General features: G+C 42.6%; 1 protein-coding gene across 1 annotated transcript; it reads left to right on the forward strand.

The window, feature by feature from the left end:
- Positions 1-328: 328 nt before the first annotated feature.
- Positions 329-15,226, forward strand: ndnl2 (necdin-like 2). The gene is made up of 11 exons (XM_067447030.1): positions 329-441; positions 736-798; positions 1,148-1,261; positions 2,830-2,893; positions 3,943-4,022; positions 4,101-4,195; positions 7,207-7,286; positions 7,382-7,424; positions 7,523-7,585; positions 13,129-13,243; positions 15,035-15,226. Exons 2-11 carry the CDS (start codon positions 748-750, stop codon positions 15,092-15,094), a joined length of 765 nt encoding a protein of 254 aa, XP_067303131.1. The 5' UTR covers positions 329-441; positions 736-747; the 3' UTR covers positions 15,095-15,226.
- Positions 15,227-17,489: the final 2,263 nt, after the last annotated feature.

The following is a 17,489-nucleotide window of genomic DNA, read 5'->3' on the forward strand; positions in this document are numbered from 1 at the left end:
AGCTATAATAACAGTGGGTGAAGTGAGCTCATTTAGTCGCAGTGGTTTCAGGGGTGACAAAGGCATTTAATTACGGGAATTACTCCTATCATAGCAATGTGAAAGATATTTATCAAATGTACAATTCTGAAGAGAAATAGTTGATCTCGCATTTCTATAACATTAACAATTGCGGGTTTATATCTCGCACAATTACGTTTTTTGTTTTTTATTCCATGTCGGAAACAAGCTTCCATACATGCTATCCGACCTAAAAGTATTGACTATTCCTAATTTTGTCACATACTATTATTTAGGCTGGAGATGGAGATGCAGAACCCGCCAAATCCTGCAGGTGGCGCTGTGGCGCCCTGGCGCTGTTAGCTCACTCTCAACCTTCAGCAGCAGAAGAAACAACCGGGAAACTGCTGCTCTGAGAGAGAGAATAAACATCACTGACAGGTAAAAACAGGTTTAAACACTATCCTATATTATCATTATCATTTATTATTATAATTTACTTTCTCAAACATATGTAACGTTAATGTTTATTGTTTATCTAATTGAATGTGTTGTTAATATCGTGCATTGCGTTTGTAACTTCCAAAAATGAGAGGGAAACGGTAACTTACATGGATTTGTGTGTATTTTATTTAACTTCCATTGTGTGTGTGTGTGTGTGTGTGTGTGTGTGTGTGTGTGTGTGTGTGTGTGTGTGTGTGTGTGTGTGTGTGTGTGTGTGTGTGTGTTACTCAGGAATCGATCGATATGTCTCAGAGGAGGAAAGCGGTTTCAGCTTCTCAGAACAAAACTCAAAGAGTAAGAAATCACACTTACAGATGTGTTAAATAAACTAAATATACTTGTTTTAAATTTATGAATACATTGTGAGCGATCGCATTTTAACTGTTGTATAACGTTAATGACGGTAATCATCTAAGGAATGAAGTTAAATAACAATCATCAAGATCTTGTTCAAGAAGATCTTGCATTCAAATGATGTTTATATAAACGTGCAGGTAAAATTGGCAGAGGAAACAAGTAAATTCTGATTTTTGAGAGCTACTTTGGTAATGAGTTATGACAAGGCATTGTCAATGATTGTGTGTGTGTGTGTGTGTGTGTGTGTGTGTGTGTGTGTGTGTGTGTGTGTGTGTGTGGACCACAGCGCTCTCAGGCATCACTAAATGAGGAAGATGAGGATGCGAACCTCAGCCAGATCACATCATCTCAGGTCCAGAGAGCCCGAGAGAACTTCACACCGGACCAGATAGACCGTAAGGTACCTGTGAAGGCATCTATGATACTCATTTCTGTTTTAAATCATATATTCTGCATGTGAAGGAGTTAGTCTGGTCATTTAAGATCTGTGCTTGAGAGTTAATGCTCTGTAAAAGTCGAGTCTGTACTGATGAAGTTCAGTCCTGTAGATGAACATGGTGAAGTTAGTTAGCAGTAACAGAGTACATGAGTTCAACTGAGTTTGGATAAACACTGAACTTCCTCAACTCAAACATTAAGAAATCACTTGAAGGCACTCAAGGGGCAATTTGGAAAGTACTTATCCTGTGGAAGAGACAAGACATGGTTACAGTTTCCATATCAAGCATCATATTATGTGACCCTGGACCACAATACCAGTCATAAGGGTACATTTTGTTGAAATTGAGATTAATGCATCATCTGAAAGCTGAACAAATAAGTTTGGATGGGACAAAATTTGGCCGAAATACAACTATTTGAAAATCTGGAATCTGAGGGGGCAAAAAAATCTAAATATTAAGAAAATCTCCTTAGCAAAATGCATTTTATTACTAATAATACATGTTTGATATATTTACGGTAAGACATTTACAAAATATCTAATGGAACATGATCTTAATATCCTCATTATTTTTGGCATAAAAGAAAAATGGATAATTTTGACCCTGTCAATGTATTGTCGGCTATTGCCACAGATATACCCGAGAGACGCAGGACTGGATTTGTGCTCCAGAGTCACATATGGGTTATTACTCCATGATTACTCCAGCTTTCAGTCAGATGATCTTTCAAAAATCATTCCAATATGATTTGCTGCTCAAAAAAAAAAAAAAAGTTTAATGTTTTGTTGTGCTGCTTAATATAACATAAAGAAATTCAGGATTCTGTGATGAATTGAACGTCTAAAATGAGAGCATTTATTTAAAAATGTAAACTATTTTGTAACTTTATAGATAGCTTTACATTGTCACTTTTGATCATTTTAATCCATTCTTGCTGAATTTGTATTTATTTATATCCAAATAAAATAAAAAATAAATCTTGCTGACCCTAAACCTTTGAATGATAGTAAATATACAACCCTTCAAATACATTTGATTTAATTACCATTAGTATGAGTGAAGTATAACTATATCATAACTATCTATGATGGTGGAGGATCAACTGATCAATTCGTTTTCTAGCAGAACACACAGAAAAATATATACCAGACTCTGCCTCTCACACGAGGTTTCTGAGTCGGGCAGGATCTCTGGTCAGAAAGCGTTCCCCAGTGGGCCATGATGAGCCTTCTGCAGCAGCATATCTTTGGGAACGGGCATTCAGAGTTCAGTTCTGCTGTAAAGTAGCTCTAAAAAGACAATAGTAAACTGTTACTACTATTCAGTTCAGTTCAATACTGAGTACAATTCATCAGTTATGAATTCAGTGTATGATCATCATCCGCTCCGTTCAGTTCTCATCCAGTAGTGTCAGTGCAGTCAAATCATTAATATTATTGCTGAATAACAAGTGTTGTAAACATGTTATAAAAATGTTGATCAGTAATGCTTATATTTGAATATATTTCTCTGCTTTTATGCCAAGGTGGCAGAGGTGGTCCAGTTCATCTTGATTAAAGACCAAAAAAAAGTACCCATTCGAAGAGCAGGTTTGTCTTCTACAGTCAGTAAATTACACTTTATTATTACATCCCAATCGTACACATATTCAAAATTAAGGGAACACTTAAATCACAAAATGTATATGGCAACAGTCAATGGAAACCCAAACCATCAACACACTGAGGGCTGGATTCAAAATCAGACCTAAAATAAACTGTAGATGATGGTGGGTGGTGTCCTGGGGGATTTCCTCCCAGGCCATTGGCTAGCACGTGGAGGTCTGTGCGACCCTTCAAGGATATTTCTCCCCAAACCATCACTGAGCCACGGCCAAACGGTCACGCTGGAGGATGCTGCGCACGTCATAACATTCCCCACGGCATCTCCAGCCACAGTCCCTCTCACATCTGTCACAAGTGTGAACCTGCTCTCATCCCTGAAGAGAGCCGTGCCGATTCTGGTGTTCTCTGGCAAATGCCAAACGAGCTGTTGGCCCTCATCACAGGACGTCCGGCTCTCATGCCACCCCCATGATGAACTCTGTTTCTGATTGTTTGGTCAGAAACATGCACTCAGTATCCTGCCGGAGGTCATTTCTGCTCCTCCTGTTCGTCCTCGCACATATAGGAGCAGATACTGGGTTGTTGCCCTTCTACACCCCAGTCCAGCTCTCCTCATGTAACTGCCTGTCTTTCCTTCATGCTCTTGAAACTGTGCTGACACACCAATCCTCCTTGCGACTGCACGTATAGCCTGTAAGGCAGTACCTGATTGGGTTGTCTATGGCCACCATCTGCAAAATCCTTCCCTTCTGGGGGTTGTCTTGCTGTTGCCCCTCCAGTGCACCTGTTATCAGTTTCATTTGCACCAAAGCAGGTAAAACCGAGTCACAATCACTTGCGCTTCCTAATGGGACAGATTGATATCCCTGAAGTTTAACTGACCTGGTGTTATACTGTGATGATTAAGTGTTCCCTTCATTTTTTTGAGCAGTGTAGTACTGCATTTTAAATAAGTAATTATTCATAATTGGAAATATTGTATTTATACTTAATAAAATTATTTGTGTTTGCTGTCTTTTGGCTGATTTCTGCAGACATTGGCAAAAATGTGATAAAGGATTACAAAAACCTCTATGCAGATATCCACAACAGAGTTTGCCGTACATTTGAGCAGGTACAGCAGCTGGAGAATACTGTGACTAAATGCCCTTTAATAGGTTTGAGCAGTGGTGAACGTGTGTATGTGATGCAGGTGTTTGGATTAAAGCTGGTGGAGACTGATCCCAAAAATCACATTTATATCCTGGTCAATAAGCTGGAGCCCATTCATGGAGAGCCTGTCAGTTTGTAAGTAAAACACACACACACACACACACACACACACACAAACACGTTGTGTTTCCATGTTTTATGGGGACTTGCCATAGGCGTAATGGTTTTTATACTGTATTAACTGTATATTTTATCCCTCTACACTGCCCTAAACCTACCTAACACTCACACACTCACACACTCACAGCCCCTGCCCCTAAACCTACCCATCAAAGGAAACATTCTGCTTTTTAACATTTTCAAAAAAAAAACATCACTTGGTATGATTTATAGGATGTTTTCCTCAAGGGGACCAAAACATTTCCCCACAACGACAAGGATTGCGGATATTGCCTCATAGCGTAGGGTTTACCAAGCCACACACACACTTTAGATGAATAAACACACTAACAGACTATAACACACTTCCATGTACACGTATGTATTAGAGCTGTCAAAAGAAAACAATATGCAGTGCTTTCAAAGGCTTCCATAATATGACAATAAAAATTCACTAAAACAGCAAAAAATACTAAATTTGAGTAACATTAAAAAAAATTGAGTCCAAGACTACGTTTACATGACATCGGTGTACTAAAAACTGAAATGTTTTTCCTTTTTTTGCGTACAGACGGCAACGTTGTCTACACGATTCCCCTTCATATGGATCCGTGAAAACAACTAAAAAGGCTATATTATTCATGCCAGGCCAGTAGATGGCGGTGTCACTCCATAAAGAAACACTGCATGCTTATAGACTGAACTGAGGTCGTACCATCGACTGTAAATAAATATGGCCGTAGTGTCCGTGACATCACCCATATGATTCTGAAGAGCCGTTCTGAAGCGTAAAGTGGCCACTCAAAGTGGCCACGCCCTTAATTATGCAGTACATATAGACCAAAACCACCATTTGTACCAGACTAAATGTGTTATTCTGCTGTAAATTTGGGCAGTTTAACATGAGCTCAGTGAGATTCTTCTGGAGCCTGCCTCTAGTGGCCGTTCGAGGAACTGCAATTTAAGGCACTTCAGTATTGGCTTCAAGAGACCGGTTGCCGCTTGGTTTGTACACATGACGGTACCTTTATCAAAAATGGACATTTACTGTTTTGAGTTTAACTTTAAGCTGCGGTCACTTTGGTTTGTTTTTCAAAATTAGTTAAGACTTGATGTGCTTCTGCAGTAATTAAATTCTTCTTACAAATTATTTTGTCTATTCTGGGTTTAAGTCAAGTCACTTTTTTATATAGTGCTTTCTACAATACTGACTGTTTCAAAGCAGCTTCACAGTGATAACGTAGAAACAATGTTTGTGAAGCACCTTGCCTGTTGTATTATCTGTGCTATAGAAATAAAAAATAATAATGATTAATCGCGCAAACAGAATTAATTAAGCTCTAAAAAGACAGCATTCATTATTCAGTTGAAATCAGTTCAGTGTTGATTCATTTCAATAACTGTGTAAAGTTATCAAATATAAAATGAGTTTTCAATCAGCTCTGTAGAAAACAGTGTCTAATCGTCCAGCTCAGTTCAGTTCTCATCCAATAGCCTGAGCGCAGTCAACACCATGGCTGAAGTTTGAGTTTATCAACAGTGCACCTATGAAAGGATGTCCATCTATGGCTCAGGCCTGTTTCACTCATATGGTGCGAACGGGGCGTTTTAATTAGGAGACTAGTCTGAACAGACTGTATCTGTTGAATCTGTATCTTTCTGTTCCCATGAAAATGTCACATTGCAGTATTGGATATAATCATTGGTGTCAGAATCAGGACAAGACCCACACACTTTTTATGACCAATGATTTTAGACTCACTCTTAGCGAATTCAGCATGGGCTGAATCATATAATTCAGCACGTCTGTTTAACTGATAAGTAAGGGATAATGTCCACCCAGCCGGTTGTTATCGCAGAATAAACCCCGACAGAGTGATCAGGACCCCGACGCGAAGCGGAGGGATAAACATTATCCCGCTTATTACACGGCTACTAGTCTCAAATAAATTAGACACAAAATATTGTCTTGAGATTAAATATTTTATTAGCTCTTCCGCAAAGCTTCCGCAAAAGAAAAACAGTTCCAGACTGCTTTAAGCCTTTATCTATTGCTGCTAAATGTTGAGAATGAATGCTGAAAGGGTTAGTTCACCCAAAAATGAAACCAAGCCTATGATTTACTCACCCTCAAGTCATTATAGGTGTTTATGACATTCTTCTGTCAGACAAATACAATCGGAGTTATATTTCAAAAGTCCAGGCTAACGTTAATCCCAGCAGTAGTTGTAGTTGTGTTTGAAGTCCATAAAAATGCAGCTGTCCGTCAAATAACGTGCTCCACACGACTCCGATGGGTTAATAGAGCCTTCTGATTCCAATCGATGCGTTTGTGTAAGAAAAATATCCATATTTAAAACGTTATAAAGGAAACCTGCCTTGAAGTCTTCCATTGTAACCCACGGCTGTTTAAGCCACAAGATGGCGCCAGCGTTAAGCACAGAAGTAGAACCGGTCAAGCTAACTCGCAGTACCCGGATGAGCGGTGTGTGTTATCTGGAAATAACGTACCGCTGGAATGAGCGATTGACCAATCAGAGTCAAGTATTTCACAGAGCCGTTAGATGCTTTATTTCCACTTTTCTAATATTTTCTCCTTTTTTATTGAAAATAAACGCCTCTCGATCTGATATGTGATGGGAAAAGGGAGTAGAGCGAGTTCGGCAAAAGGCGGATTCAAACCTCTGATTGATTTGCATCTAAACTTGATGCCATGCGTCTCTAACCCCTACACTATAGCCACGGTTAATGACTCACTGATTTCTGTAATTTAGTCTGGCCCAATCAATCGTTTAGTAAACGGCGGTATATTTGCATCTTACGTTACTCCAGTAAAAAAAAAAAAAATCTGAGAGAGTCAGAGAGCGGACCCACCCACTTATTATTTGCTTCGGACGGCCATGGATATAACAGACAGACAGATGGACTGAAATATGTTTTTGTGAGATTCACTGTGGTGAATGTTTCTGTTTCTTCTGTCCTCACAGGCATCCTAAAAACCCAAAGAAGGGCCTGCTGTTTGTCATTCTCAGTGTCGTCTTCATGAAGGGTGGGGTCGTCAAAGAGAGTGAGTGCACCGCGCCCAGTCACATGACACCAATGCCATTATACTGCTGATCCGTTTCTGTGATGTTTCTAATGTGTTTCCCATGAATGCTGTAGATCTGGTGTGGAATACACTCAAAAAGCTGCGGGTGGATCCGGGGTTTGTGGACGAGATCCTAAAATATTAATTTAAGAAATAATTGGTAATAATTTAGTGTTTTTAAATTCGTCACTTGTGATGTTTGTGTCTCGGCACAGGGAGAAGCATGACGAGTTTGGTGATGTAAAGAAGGTGGTCACAGATGAGTTTGTACGGCAGAAGTAAGTGAATGATTGTCTTTCTTTAAATGGCCCTCACTGTGAATACTCATTAATGAGCTCGGGTACAGCGGAGGGCTGTGGGTTGGTGTGTTCAGAGCTGCTGTTCCTCAGACCATGAACAGGTGGTTTATATCACACCATAGACAATAAAGGGGTCCAGCAGAATGAAGACAGAGAAAGATTCATGATCTTCATCAGAGGACTCCTGACACGTTTCTTTGGCTTCGCGCTATAACTACAGTAGCATTGAGCAACTGTTTGGAAAGGTTTCTGTTCCAGCGGGACTGTTAATGAAATGAGTGCACTGAGAGTGGCTTTAGATGGCGCCTCGAGGGTAATGGTTAAAGATCTTTGCTGACACCCCAAGGGCTGAAGGTTCGTTTGGCAGCTTTTAACATTAAAGGGTTAGTTCACCCACAAATGTAACTCCTGTCACTAATTCCTCTCCCTTGAGCCACTGGAGTCACATGGACTATTTTACCGATGTCTTTACTTCCTTTCTGGACCTTGAACGTGTTCATTAAATGGCTGTCTGTGGAGGGTCAGAGAGCTCAGATCTCATCAGAAATATCTTCATTTGTGTTCTGGAGATGAACGAAGGTCTGACAGGTTTGGACATGAGGAAGAGGAATTAATGATTACATGTTTGGGTGAACCAACCCCTTAACTCAACTCCTGCTATTTAAACAGGACCCGCAGTTTAGTTGAGCCGTGTGCCATTTGGGTTAACAAACAAAGGCTTAGACTCTATGGAGATTGGGGGCCACAGCTAAAAAAGTGAGCTTTCCAAATGAAAGTGGTACCAACCACACTAAAAATGAACAAGCTCATTTAACTTAAATTGAAATCATTTCCATGGTGACGTCGTGTTAGTTTGTGCTGCAGACGCAGTTCAGAGAATTGGATCTGTTGGATTTCCTCTATGTTAACAACATGTGAATTCATCCATTTCTCAATTCACAATGTGTGTATCTGATATGAATAAAATGTGTCGATGATAATGGAAAGGATTATTATTACCTCTTCCATAGACATCAGTGTGTATTTTACAAACTCAAAATGTATTGTTTTTTAGTACTTATGTGAATTTATATGTTTGAAACCTAAAATAAACAGTATGGGGTTGAAAACACTGAAAAGTTGTGATATAAGAGCTCTGAGCACTGGCTAAAGTCAACATTTGGATTAGCAGTTGATCATGTGATGCACTCGATCATTCGCTCCAGGGACCAGCCTCTGATTACACCTGTGATCGTACGTGCCAAAGGCTTAAAAACAATACATTTTCTGACACAAGTTTTTGAAATGTAGGCTTAAATCTTTTTATTTTTCAGAGAAATGCTTGGTTTTCACCGAACACGTAGTCATATCGTATTGTATCGATATCGAGATATGAAATTTTGTCCATATCGTTCAGCCTTAAGCCGAGTGCACACTGTGTGATTTTGGCCACGATTTGGCCGTCTGGGACAAATTTAGCAAATCCTAAAAGATTCCTCTGATCCTAGGCTAAAATCTGATGTCTTTGGTCATTAGTTTGACATGTTCACCGGCAGCTGATTAATGAGCGCTGCGTTCAAATTTTACCTCAGACGAAATTCTGCCAGTGTCAGAAGATTTGGCACACAATCCTGCAGTGTGACTTCTCCTGCGACGACAGTCAAATATCTCAGTTCTTCAACTATGACCAAAACGAGAGCTAGAGATTTCTCTGTAGTCCCCATTTCAGTCCCGCGTGTAATGCAGCTCACCGTCACTGAACGCGTCATTCATTGATGATATAAAACTCCGGGTGAGTTTTCTTGTGCGCGTCCGTTTCGCCCAGCACACTGTGCGATTTTTCAAAATACTTTGCGAATGTCCCTTGTCAGACTGTACGAACATGATCCCCGTGTCACACTGTAAGATCTCAGTTGACATTAATGTCAGACTGCATGATAGTTTAGGCGCGCTAAAAACGGACGCGCGCAAGAAAACTCACCCGGAGCTTTATATCATTGTAATACGGTTGGTAGATGGGAAGGAAGGAGGCGGGAACCGGCGAACGTTCAACAAACATTTATTTAAAGTAAAGAAACAAAACGAAAGTAAAACCGCGGACAGCCCCTCACGGACGACTGCCCGCAAACACACAAAATAAAACATAACAAACTTCAGGCCTGGTCCTCTCTCGTCTTCCGCTGTCCTTGCTCCTCCTTATATGCTCCCGTCACATGGCCGCGAGACGAGACCGGTGTGCCACGCAGCTGGCACTCGTGAACGTTAATCACCGGCCCGCTCTCGCGGTCCCTCGCCCCGCTGCTTGCCACACCACATACCCCCATCGCCCCTCGCAGGCCGGGGGGCACTCCCGAGACGGCGCTCTACTCCCCCTCCCCCCCCTCTCCCGGGGGGGCCGATCATGGCGGCCGCGGCACCTGGGGGTAAGGACAGAGAGGCGAGAGAAATGTAGACGGGAGCACGAGGAGCCCACGGAGCCCGCGGACGAGAGAGGGGAGAGAGGGAAAAAAAGAAAGAAAGAAAAATTCTGGTCCGGTTCCCCGACACACTGCCGCTCGGTCCTCACCAGCCGAGAGGCTCTTCCTCGCGGTGCTATGCGATGGTGCTGGACGCCCGGTGGACGGCCCGATCCTCCTCCGCCCCCTGGCGGCCGGCGGTGGCTCCTCCTATTGAGGGCAGTCGGCAGCGAGCTCCGCGTTCCCTGCTCCTCCCCGTTCCGGCGGATGGCAGCAGGCTCCGGCCCACGGCGAACGCCGGCAACTCCTCCGCTCCCTCCAGGACGGCCGCCACCCCACCTCGACCCAGGGGCACGGCAGCGAGCTCTCCGTCCCACCGGTCTTCACTCGCTCCAGCACCATCGCCTCGGGCAGCCATTCGCGGTCTTTCATCATCCGCGCTGCCCGAACTCCTCAGCACCGCGATCCCCCTCAGCAGCGAGGGCTCTCCGACAGCGCGTCCCTCCTTCCTCCCGGGTTTCGGCACCAATGTAATACGGTTGGTAGATGGGAAGGAAGGAGGCGGGAACCGGCGAACGTTCAACAAACATTTATTTAAAGTAAAGAAACAAAACGAAAGTAAAACCGCGGACAGCCCCTCACGGACGACTGCCCGCAAACACACAAAATAAAACATAACAAACTCCAGGCCTGGTCCTCTCTCGTCTTCCGCTGTCCTTGCTCCTCCTTATATGCTCCCGTCACATGGCCGCGAGACGAGACCGGTGTGCCACGCAGCTGGCACTCGTGAACGTTAATCACCGGCCCGCTCTCGCGGTCCCTCGCCCCGCTGCTTGCCACACCACATACCCCCATCGCCCCTCGCAGGCCGGGGGGCACTCCCGAGACGGCGCTCTACTCCCCCTCCCCCCCCTCTCCCGGGGGGGCCGATCATGGCGGCCGCGGCACCTGGGGGTAAGGACAGAGAGGCGAGAGAAATGTAGACGGGAGCACGAGGAGCCCACGGAGCCCGCGGACGAGAGAGGGGAGAGAGGGAAAAAAAGAAAGAAAGAAAAATTCTGGTCCGGTTCCCCGACACACTGCCGCTCGGTCCTCACCAGCCGAGAGGCTCTTCCTCGCGGTGCTATGCGATGGTGCTGGACGCCCGGTGGACGGCCCGATCCTCCTCCGCCCCCTGGCGGCCGGCGGTGGCTCCTCCTATTGAGGGCAGTCGGCAGCGAGCTCCGCGTTCCCTGCTCCTCCCCGTTCCGGCGGATGGCAGCAGGCTCCGGCCCACGGCGAACGCCGGCAACTCCTCCGCTCCCTCCAGGACGGCCGCCACCCCACCTCGACCCAGGGGCACGGCAGCGAGCTCTCCATCCCACCGGTCTTCACTCGCTCCAGCACCATCGCCTCGGGCAGCCATTCGCGGTCTTTCATCATCCGCGCTGCCCGAACTCCTCAGCACCGCGATCCCCCTCAGCAGCGAGGGCTCTCCGACAGCGCGTCCCTCCTTCCTCCCGGGTTTCGGCACCAATGTAATACGGTTGGTAGATGGGAAGGAAGGAGGCGGGAACCGGCGAACGTTCAACAAACATTTATTTAAAGTAAAGAAACAAAACGAAAGTAAAACCGCGGACAGCCCCTCACGGACGACTGCCCGCAAACACACAAAATAAAACATAACATAAAATCCAGGCCTGGTCCTCTCTCGTCTTCCGCTGTCCTTGCTCCTCCTTTTATGCTCCCGTCACATGGCCGCGAGACGAGACCGGTGTGCCACGCAGCTGGCACTCGTGAACGTTAATCACCGGCCCGCTCTCGCGGTCCCTCGCCCCGCTGCTTGCCACACCACAATCATCAATGAATGACGCGTTCAGTGACGGTGAGCTGCATTACACGCGGGACTGAAATGGGGACTACAGAGAAATCTCTAGCTCTCGTTTTGGTCATAGTTTGTCTTGAAGAACTGAGATATTTGACTGTCGTCGCAGGAGAAGTCACACTGCAGGATTGTGTGCCAAATCTTCTGACACTGCCAGAATTTCGTCTGAGGTAAAATTTGATCGCAGCGCTCATTAATCGGCGGCCGGTGAACATGTCAAAGTAATGACCAAAGACGTCAGATTTTAGCCTAGGATCAGAGGAATCTTTTAGGATTTGCTAAATTTGTCCCAGACGGCCATGAAAACTTTCTGGACCATCTCAAATGTGTACCTTAGTCTCTTGGGATAGTCTATATTAAGGCAGTACAAAAGACCAAAGAGTGTAGAAAAGGCATCTGACACATCCCCTAGATCACGTATGACAATGCTCTCTTCCAAATGTCGACTATATCCTTTGCTTGGCTGCTTCCGCCTTCCTCAGTCGAGAAGATGAGAAGACCAACATCAACTTCTTTTAAAGCCTGTCGTTCAGAGCCTGTCGTCTAAAGAACATAATGAAGTATTTAGTAATTAAATTATGACATGGGGGTGAGTAAATTATCAGCAAAAGTTTATTTAAAAGTCAACTAATCCTTTAATATTATGAAGTGACGAGAATACTTTGTGGGCAAAAAAAGATTTATAACGAGGAACGAATTCGTAGAACAAGTGATACATTCGTGGCCACTATAACTTAAATCGATTTTTGTCCGTATGTCATGTGGAAAACACTGTGACATGCAGACAAAAATATATTTATTGCGGCCACCAACAACCCTGTGTAATATTTATCTAGTTTACACTCAATTCAACAAGCATTTTCATAAAATAAGAAAGTTAGAAGTTCGTTCTTGGAGGGCTCGTAGGAGAGATCGACGGGGTTTCCCGATGTATTCATGCAGGGGCTGCTCATACAGCTAAGAAATCGATGTTGCCTGAACTACTCTGATTAAACTGAGTCGTTGGGCACTGGTAAACTTAATATCTTAAGTATACTCAACATTTTAGTTGAACTGACTTATGAAAACTAGTTGAGGGAGTAAAAGCCTCAAATCCTTTTTTACAGTGCCGCATAGGCATGTGCCACCTTATTCTGACTGCCGTGCTCTCTGCATCGGTCAAAATGATGGATTGTCTGTGGATGGACTGAATACTGCATTTTGATTTGACGTGTCTGTTTTAGATATTTGGAGTATGTGAAGATCCCCCACACAGAGCCGGTGGAGTATGAGTTCAGATGGGGTCTGCGGGCGGAGAAGGAGGTGTCCAAACTCAAGATACTGGAGTTCGTTGGAGAGGTTTGTTCATTTTGTCTTATGTTACATCCACCGTGCAGACAGTTTCTCATAGGCAGGGATCAAATGTACAAAATGTATCACTATAATTTAACATTTTTGTGAGGGGCACTTTTGATTCATTTTGAAAATTAATATTTTGGCTCCATATCATGCATTCAAATCGTGTAATGTAATTTAAATCATGTAACCCAGCTGTGTACTGTAATATATCTGTTACATCAGCGGAGCAGTTCAGCAGTTCCTGGAGCCCTGCACAGTTTAGCTTCAACCCTACACCTTAAAGGGGTACTTCAGCGCTGGGAAGATGAATCTGTATTTAAACTGGGTCATCAATGTAGTAGAAATGTGAAATTATTTTTGAATTTGGTGCCTTCTAGACTGAGAAAAGACAGAAAATGTATTTTTGTCCCATGGGGATGAAAGACTACAATTCCCAGAATACTTCGCTGTCCTGTGAGGCCATTCCCAAAGCCACCAACTTGATTACTGTGACTGAGTTGGAGAAGACACTACAATTAAAAACTGAACGTGTGTGCTCAATATAATGAGAGTCGCCGCGCGAGTCTCACAGCACTGAGCACTGACTGCAGGAGTTAGATAAATGAGCTGATGAGGTCTCATGATGAGAGCTGAGGTAATCGCCACTACGCTCGCGGCATACGTTCACAACACGAGTTCAGTCTGCCGCGTTTTTAGTTCATGCCTTTGCAAGCTTAACTTTCATAGAAATTAATTTGAGAAGTTAAAAGACTTCCATTGCTCACCATAGCTCCGTTTAAATGAGTGCCTGTAGCTGAGCTGAGCTGTGAGTGTGATCTCCATCCCCCATGAGCGGGTTCAAAACATGTGGAAATGGCTCCCTCTGCTGGCTGTAGTCTTTAGCCTTTGGCTAAACGTTCCTCCTATGATGCAAAAATCGTCAATTTGCATCATAGGAGGAACTTTTCCAGAAATAAAATGCATAAATCTCTCGTCTCAGGGGGATATGAGGGGGGAAAGCACAATCATTTGATTATACTCCAGGGTTTCTACTTATACAAAGCCATATGCTAATCGCTGAAGTAACCCTTTAAGACATAAGTCTGGAAAATAACGCAAACAGTTGTGGCAGCTTGCAGTCATTTTACGGACATTATCGTTAACCCAAACACAAGCTTTCATTATAACCTCCCTATCTTGCCTTCTATAAGTGTGCAATCTTTCTCTTTTTATCTCAAGCTGTGCATCTACAGCGCTTTCTACATATATGTGCACCTTTGATAAATACAAGCAAACCCGTGATCTATATAGATTTTTCTCCCATGATTACTTTTACCTTTAATCCTAAATATGACTACAGCTTTTCAAAGCACAAATTGTTACTGTATTTATGATTGCTAACCCTAAAGCAATACATGATATAATTTTTAAATGTCTATAGTCAACCCTAATATTACCACTCTGCCTTATAAATGAAACTTCATAAACCGTGACCTACATTTGGGTCTTTTTCACCCCTGATGTGTTTAAATCCACGATCATTGTCTGTTAGCTAATAAACCGAGACATTGCTTTGCACAGGATCTTTAAAAGAAGCGTTTAGTTTGAGCTGATAACTAGCTCTGACATATTCTGGACAGGGATTTAGCCTTAACATGAATAAGTTCAACTGCTATTAGTGTATAATGCCTTCCAGCTGAACAGATCTTAGTGTAATGCGTCTGAATAGAGTGTGAGTTTGGTCAGTAGTGTGATCGTGTGTGTGTGTGTGTGTGTGTGTGTGTGTGTGTGTGTGTGTGTGTGTTGTCTCAGCTGTTTGAGCAGGATCCTCAGAGCTGGACTCAGCAGTTCAGAGAGGCCAGCACATCCTAGCCTGCCTGTCAACGTTCACTTCAATACTCAACTGATCTTTTACATGCTTTATGTTATGTGCGCTAGACTTTTTAAATTGTGATATTTCTTTGTATTTTGTAAACAAAATAAATTTATTTTTCAATTCTCTTATTTACTGCGTTCACAGTGTTTTCCTCCAGCAGTCTGGTATGATGATTTAAAGCAAAGGGCCTTTATAATGAACAGCTTATTCCAGCCGCACAATTTCACACAGTGCTTCAAAATCACATGACGTTTTAGAGAATGATGCGCTGGTCAATGTGTGTGTGCACAAAGCCTCACACTCGAACCATCACATCTGGGCCGAAGACTTTAGGTGTACCAAGGGAAGGTGAAAGGGAGAAATTGCTATGCACAGTATGGGGGTGTAACGCTGGCTTCACATGCTATGGGGAATATTTAATGATATTTCCACTTCTGAAGTCGTGATTACGAGCTCATCGCATGCAAGAAATGGGACGGCGTTCATGGGCAACTTTTAGCTTGAAAACCCGTGTAACTCAAGAGCTTTAGTCCTGCTGTCAGAAGCTCCAGGCTGGTTTTCTTCCAGCATATTTCTTAATATTTTAATATTTGCATGAACATGAAAAGATTTAACAGCTGAGATGTAATCTGAACAAGTTTCCCAGACATGAGCAGAACTGAAATCAGGAGTCCGTGAGCAGAGGAGGTCAGATTGAGAAGTTCATCTCGTCCTCGCGGACTGAGCTCCTCCTGTCAGATCTTACTCCAGGCCTTGCACAGTCCGAAATTCTCATCCAAAATTTCTGCGTTAAAAAATATATGTATGACCTTATGTTGTGTCAATCACGTTTACACACTGCTTCCGAAACTTTCGTCCATCATAAAAATAAAACATTCATTCCATAAAGATTCAAACAGTTATGAATCAGTGAATCGATCAATGCTTTGGGTCGCCAATGTCACGTGCATTCAGCAGTTTGACGGATTGACGCGATCCGAATCATTGATCGATTTACACCGTTTGAATCTTTGGAGGAACGCGGGCAGAAGAGAAGCCAATGCTGAATAAAGTCGTAGTTTTTGTTATTTTTGGACCCAAATGTATTTCTGATGCTTCAAGAGACTCTAATTAACCCACTGATGTCTCATATGGACTACTGTGATGATGTTTTTATTCCCTTTCTGGACATGGACAGTATAGTGTGCATACACTTGCATACGCTCTCGGACTAAATATAAAATATCTTAAACGGTGTGTGAAGATGAACGGAGGTCTTACGGGTGTGGAGCGACATTAGGGAGAGGAGTTAATGACAGACATTTCATTTTTGGGGGAACTGACCCTTTAATTTTATATTTAATCATAAAATATGTAACATGGTAAAATTATTATTTTGAAAGACACTTTTACTCTATTAGTGAGAAAATACTTTTGTTGTAAGGACTAAATCTTTTTCCAATTTAGTTTTTTTTTAAATTAAATTATTCCAGTAGAAGATAGCAGGAGATCTGGAAATAATATCATCAAGTCAACTTTATGTATATCGCGCTTTTCCAGTGCCGATTGTGTCAAAGCAGCTTCAGTGTTAAACAGGACAATACTGCAGCAGGATTTGATTCGGCTGTACAGTTGCTCTGGAGTAAACAGTGATGTTATCAGCATATTTTAATTTATCATAGAGCTACAATGTTGGCCAATCAGTGATAGTTGAAATGTTAGTGTCCCCAACTGAGCAAGCCAAGCCAAAGGCGACCAAAGGAACCGAAACTCCATCAGGGCATGATGGAGAAAAATAAACCTTGGAGAAACCAGACTCAGTCGGGGGGCCAGTTCTCCTCTGTATGATTATGATTCTGGCGACATTACAGGTCTTAAGTCATATTAGATCAATCGTAAGATTATTCTGAAGATTGGAGTCGTCACACCGGAGACGGGTTTATTGAGGATGTCGTAGAGCAGCTGTGTAATTGAACATCAATAGAAATCTTTCCTCCAATAAATGAAAAACTTGTGGGAAGATATTCCAGATGAAATCTTGATATTTCACACTGTAAAAAAAAAATATATATTGTTGGTTTAAATTAAAAAAATAAGTTACCTTGAAATTAAAACTTAAGGATATTTTATTACATAGAAAATTTAAATACATTGTTTGAAACTCAATATATTTTATTTTTATGAAGTCAATATATTTTAAAAGTATAATTTGAAGAACTAAAATCAACAACATTTAAACCCCCTTTGTTGTAAGAATTTAGAATATCAGATTTCTTTATACCTAATTTTGCTTGTAAAATTCAGAATTGGCCTCCATAAAATGTATGAATTTGAATTTGAATTGAATTGACTCCGCCCCACAGGAAGTAGAATTAAATTCATGACAATTTACAGAAATCCCACAGTCATACA

The sequence above is a fragment of the Pseudorasbora parva genome, chromosome 6 (genome assembly GCF_024679245.1).
Source record: "Pseudorasbora parva isolate DD20220531a chromosome 6, ASM2467924v1, whole genome shotgun sequence".
In the NCBI taxonomy this organism is placed as follows: domain Eukaryota; kingdom Metazoa; phylum Chordata; class Actinopteri; order Cypriniformes; family Gobionidae; genus Pseudorasbora; species Pseudorasbora parva.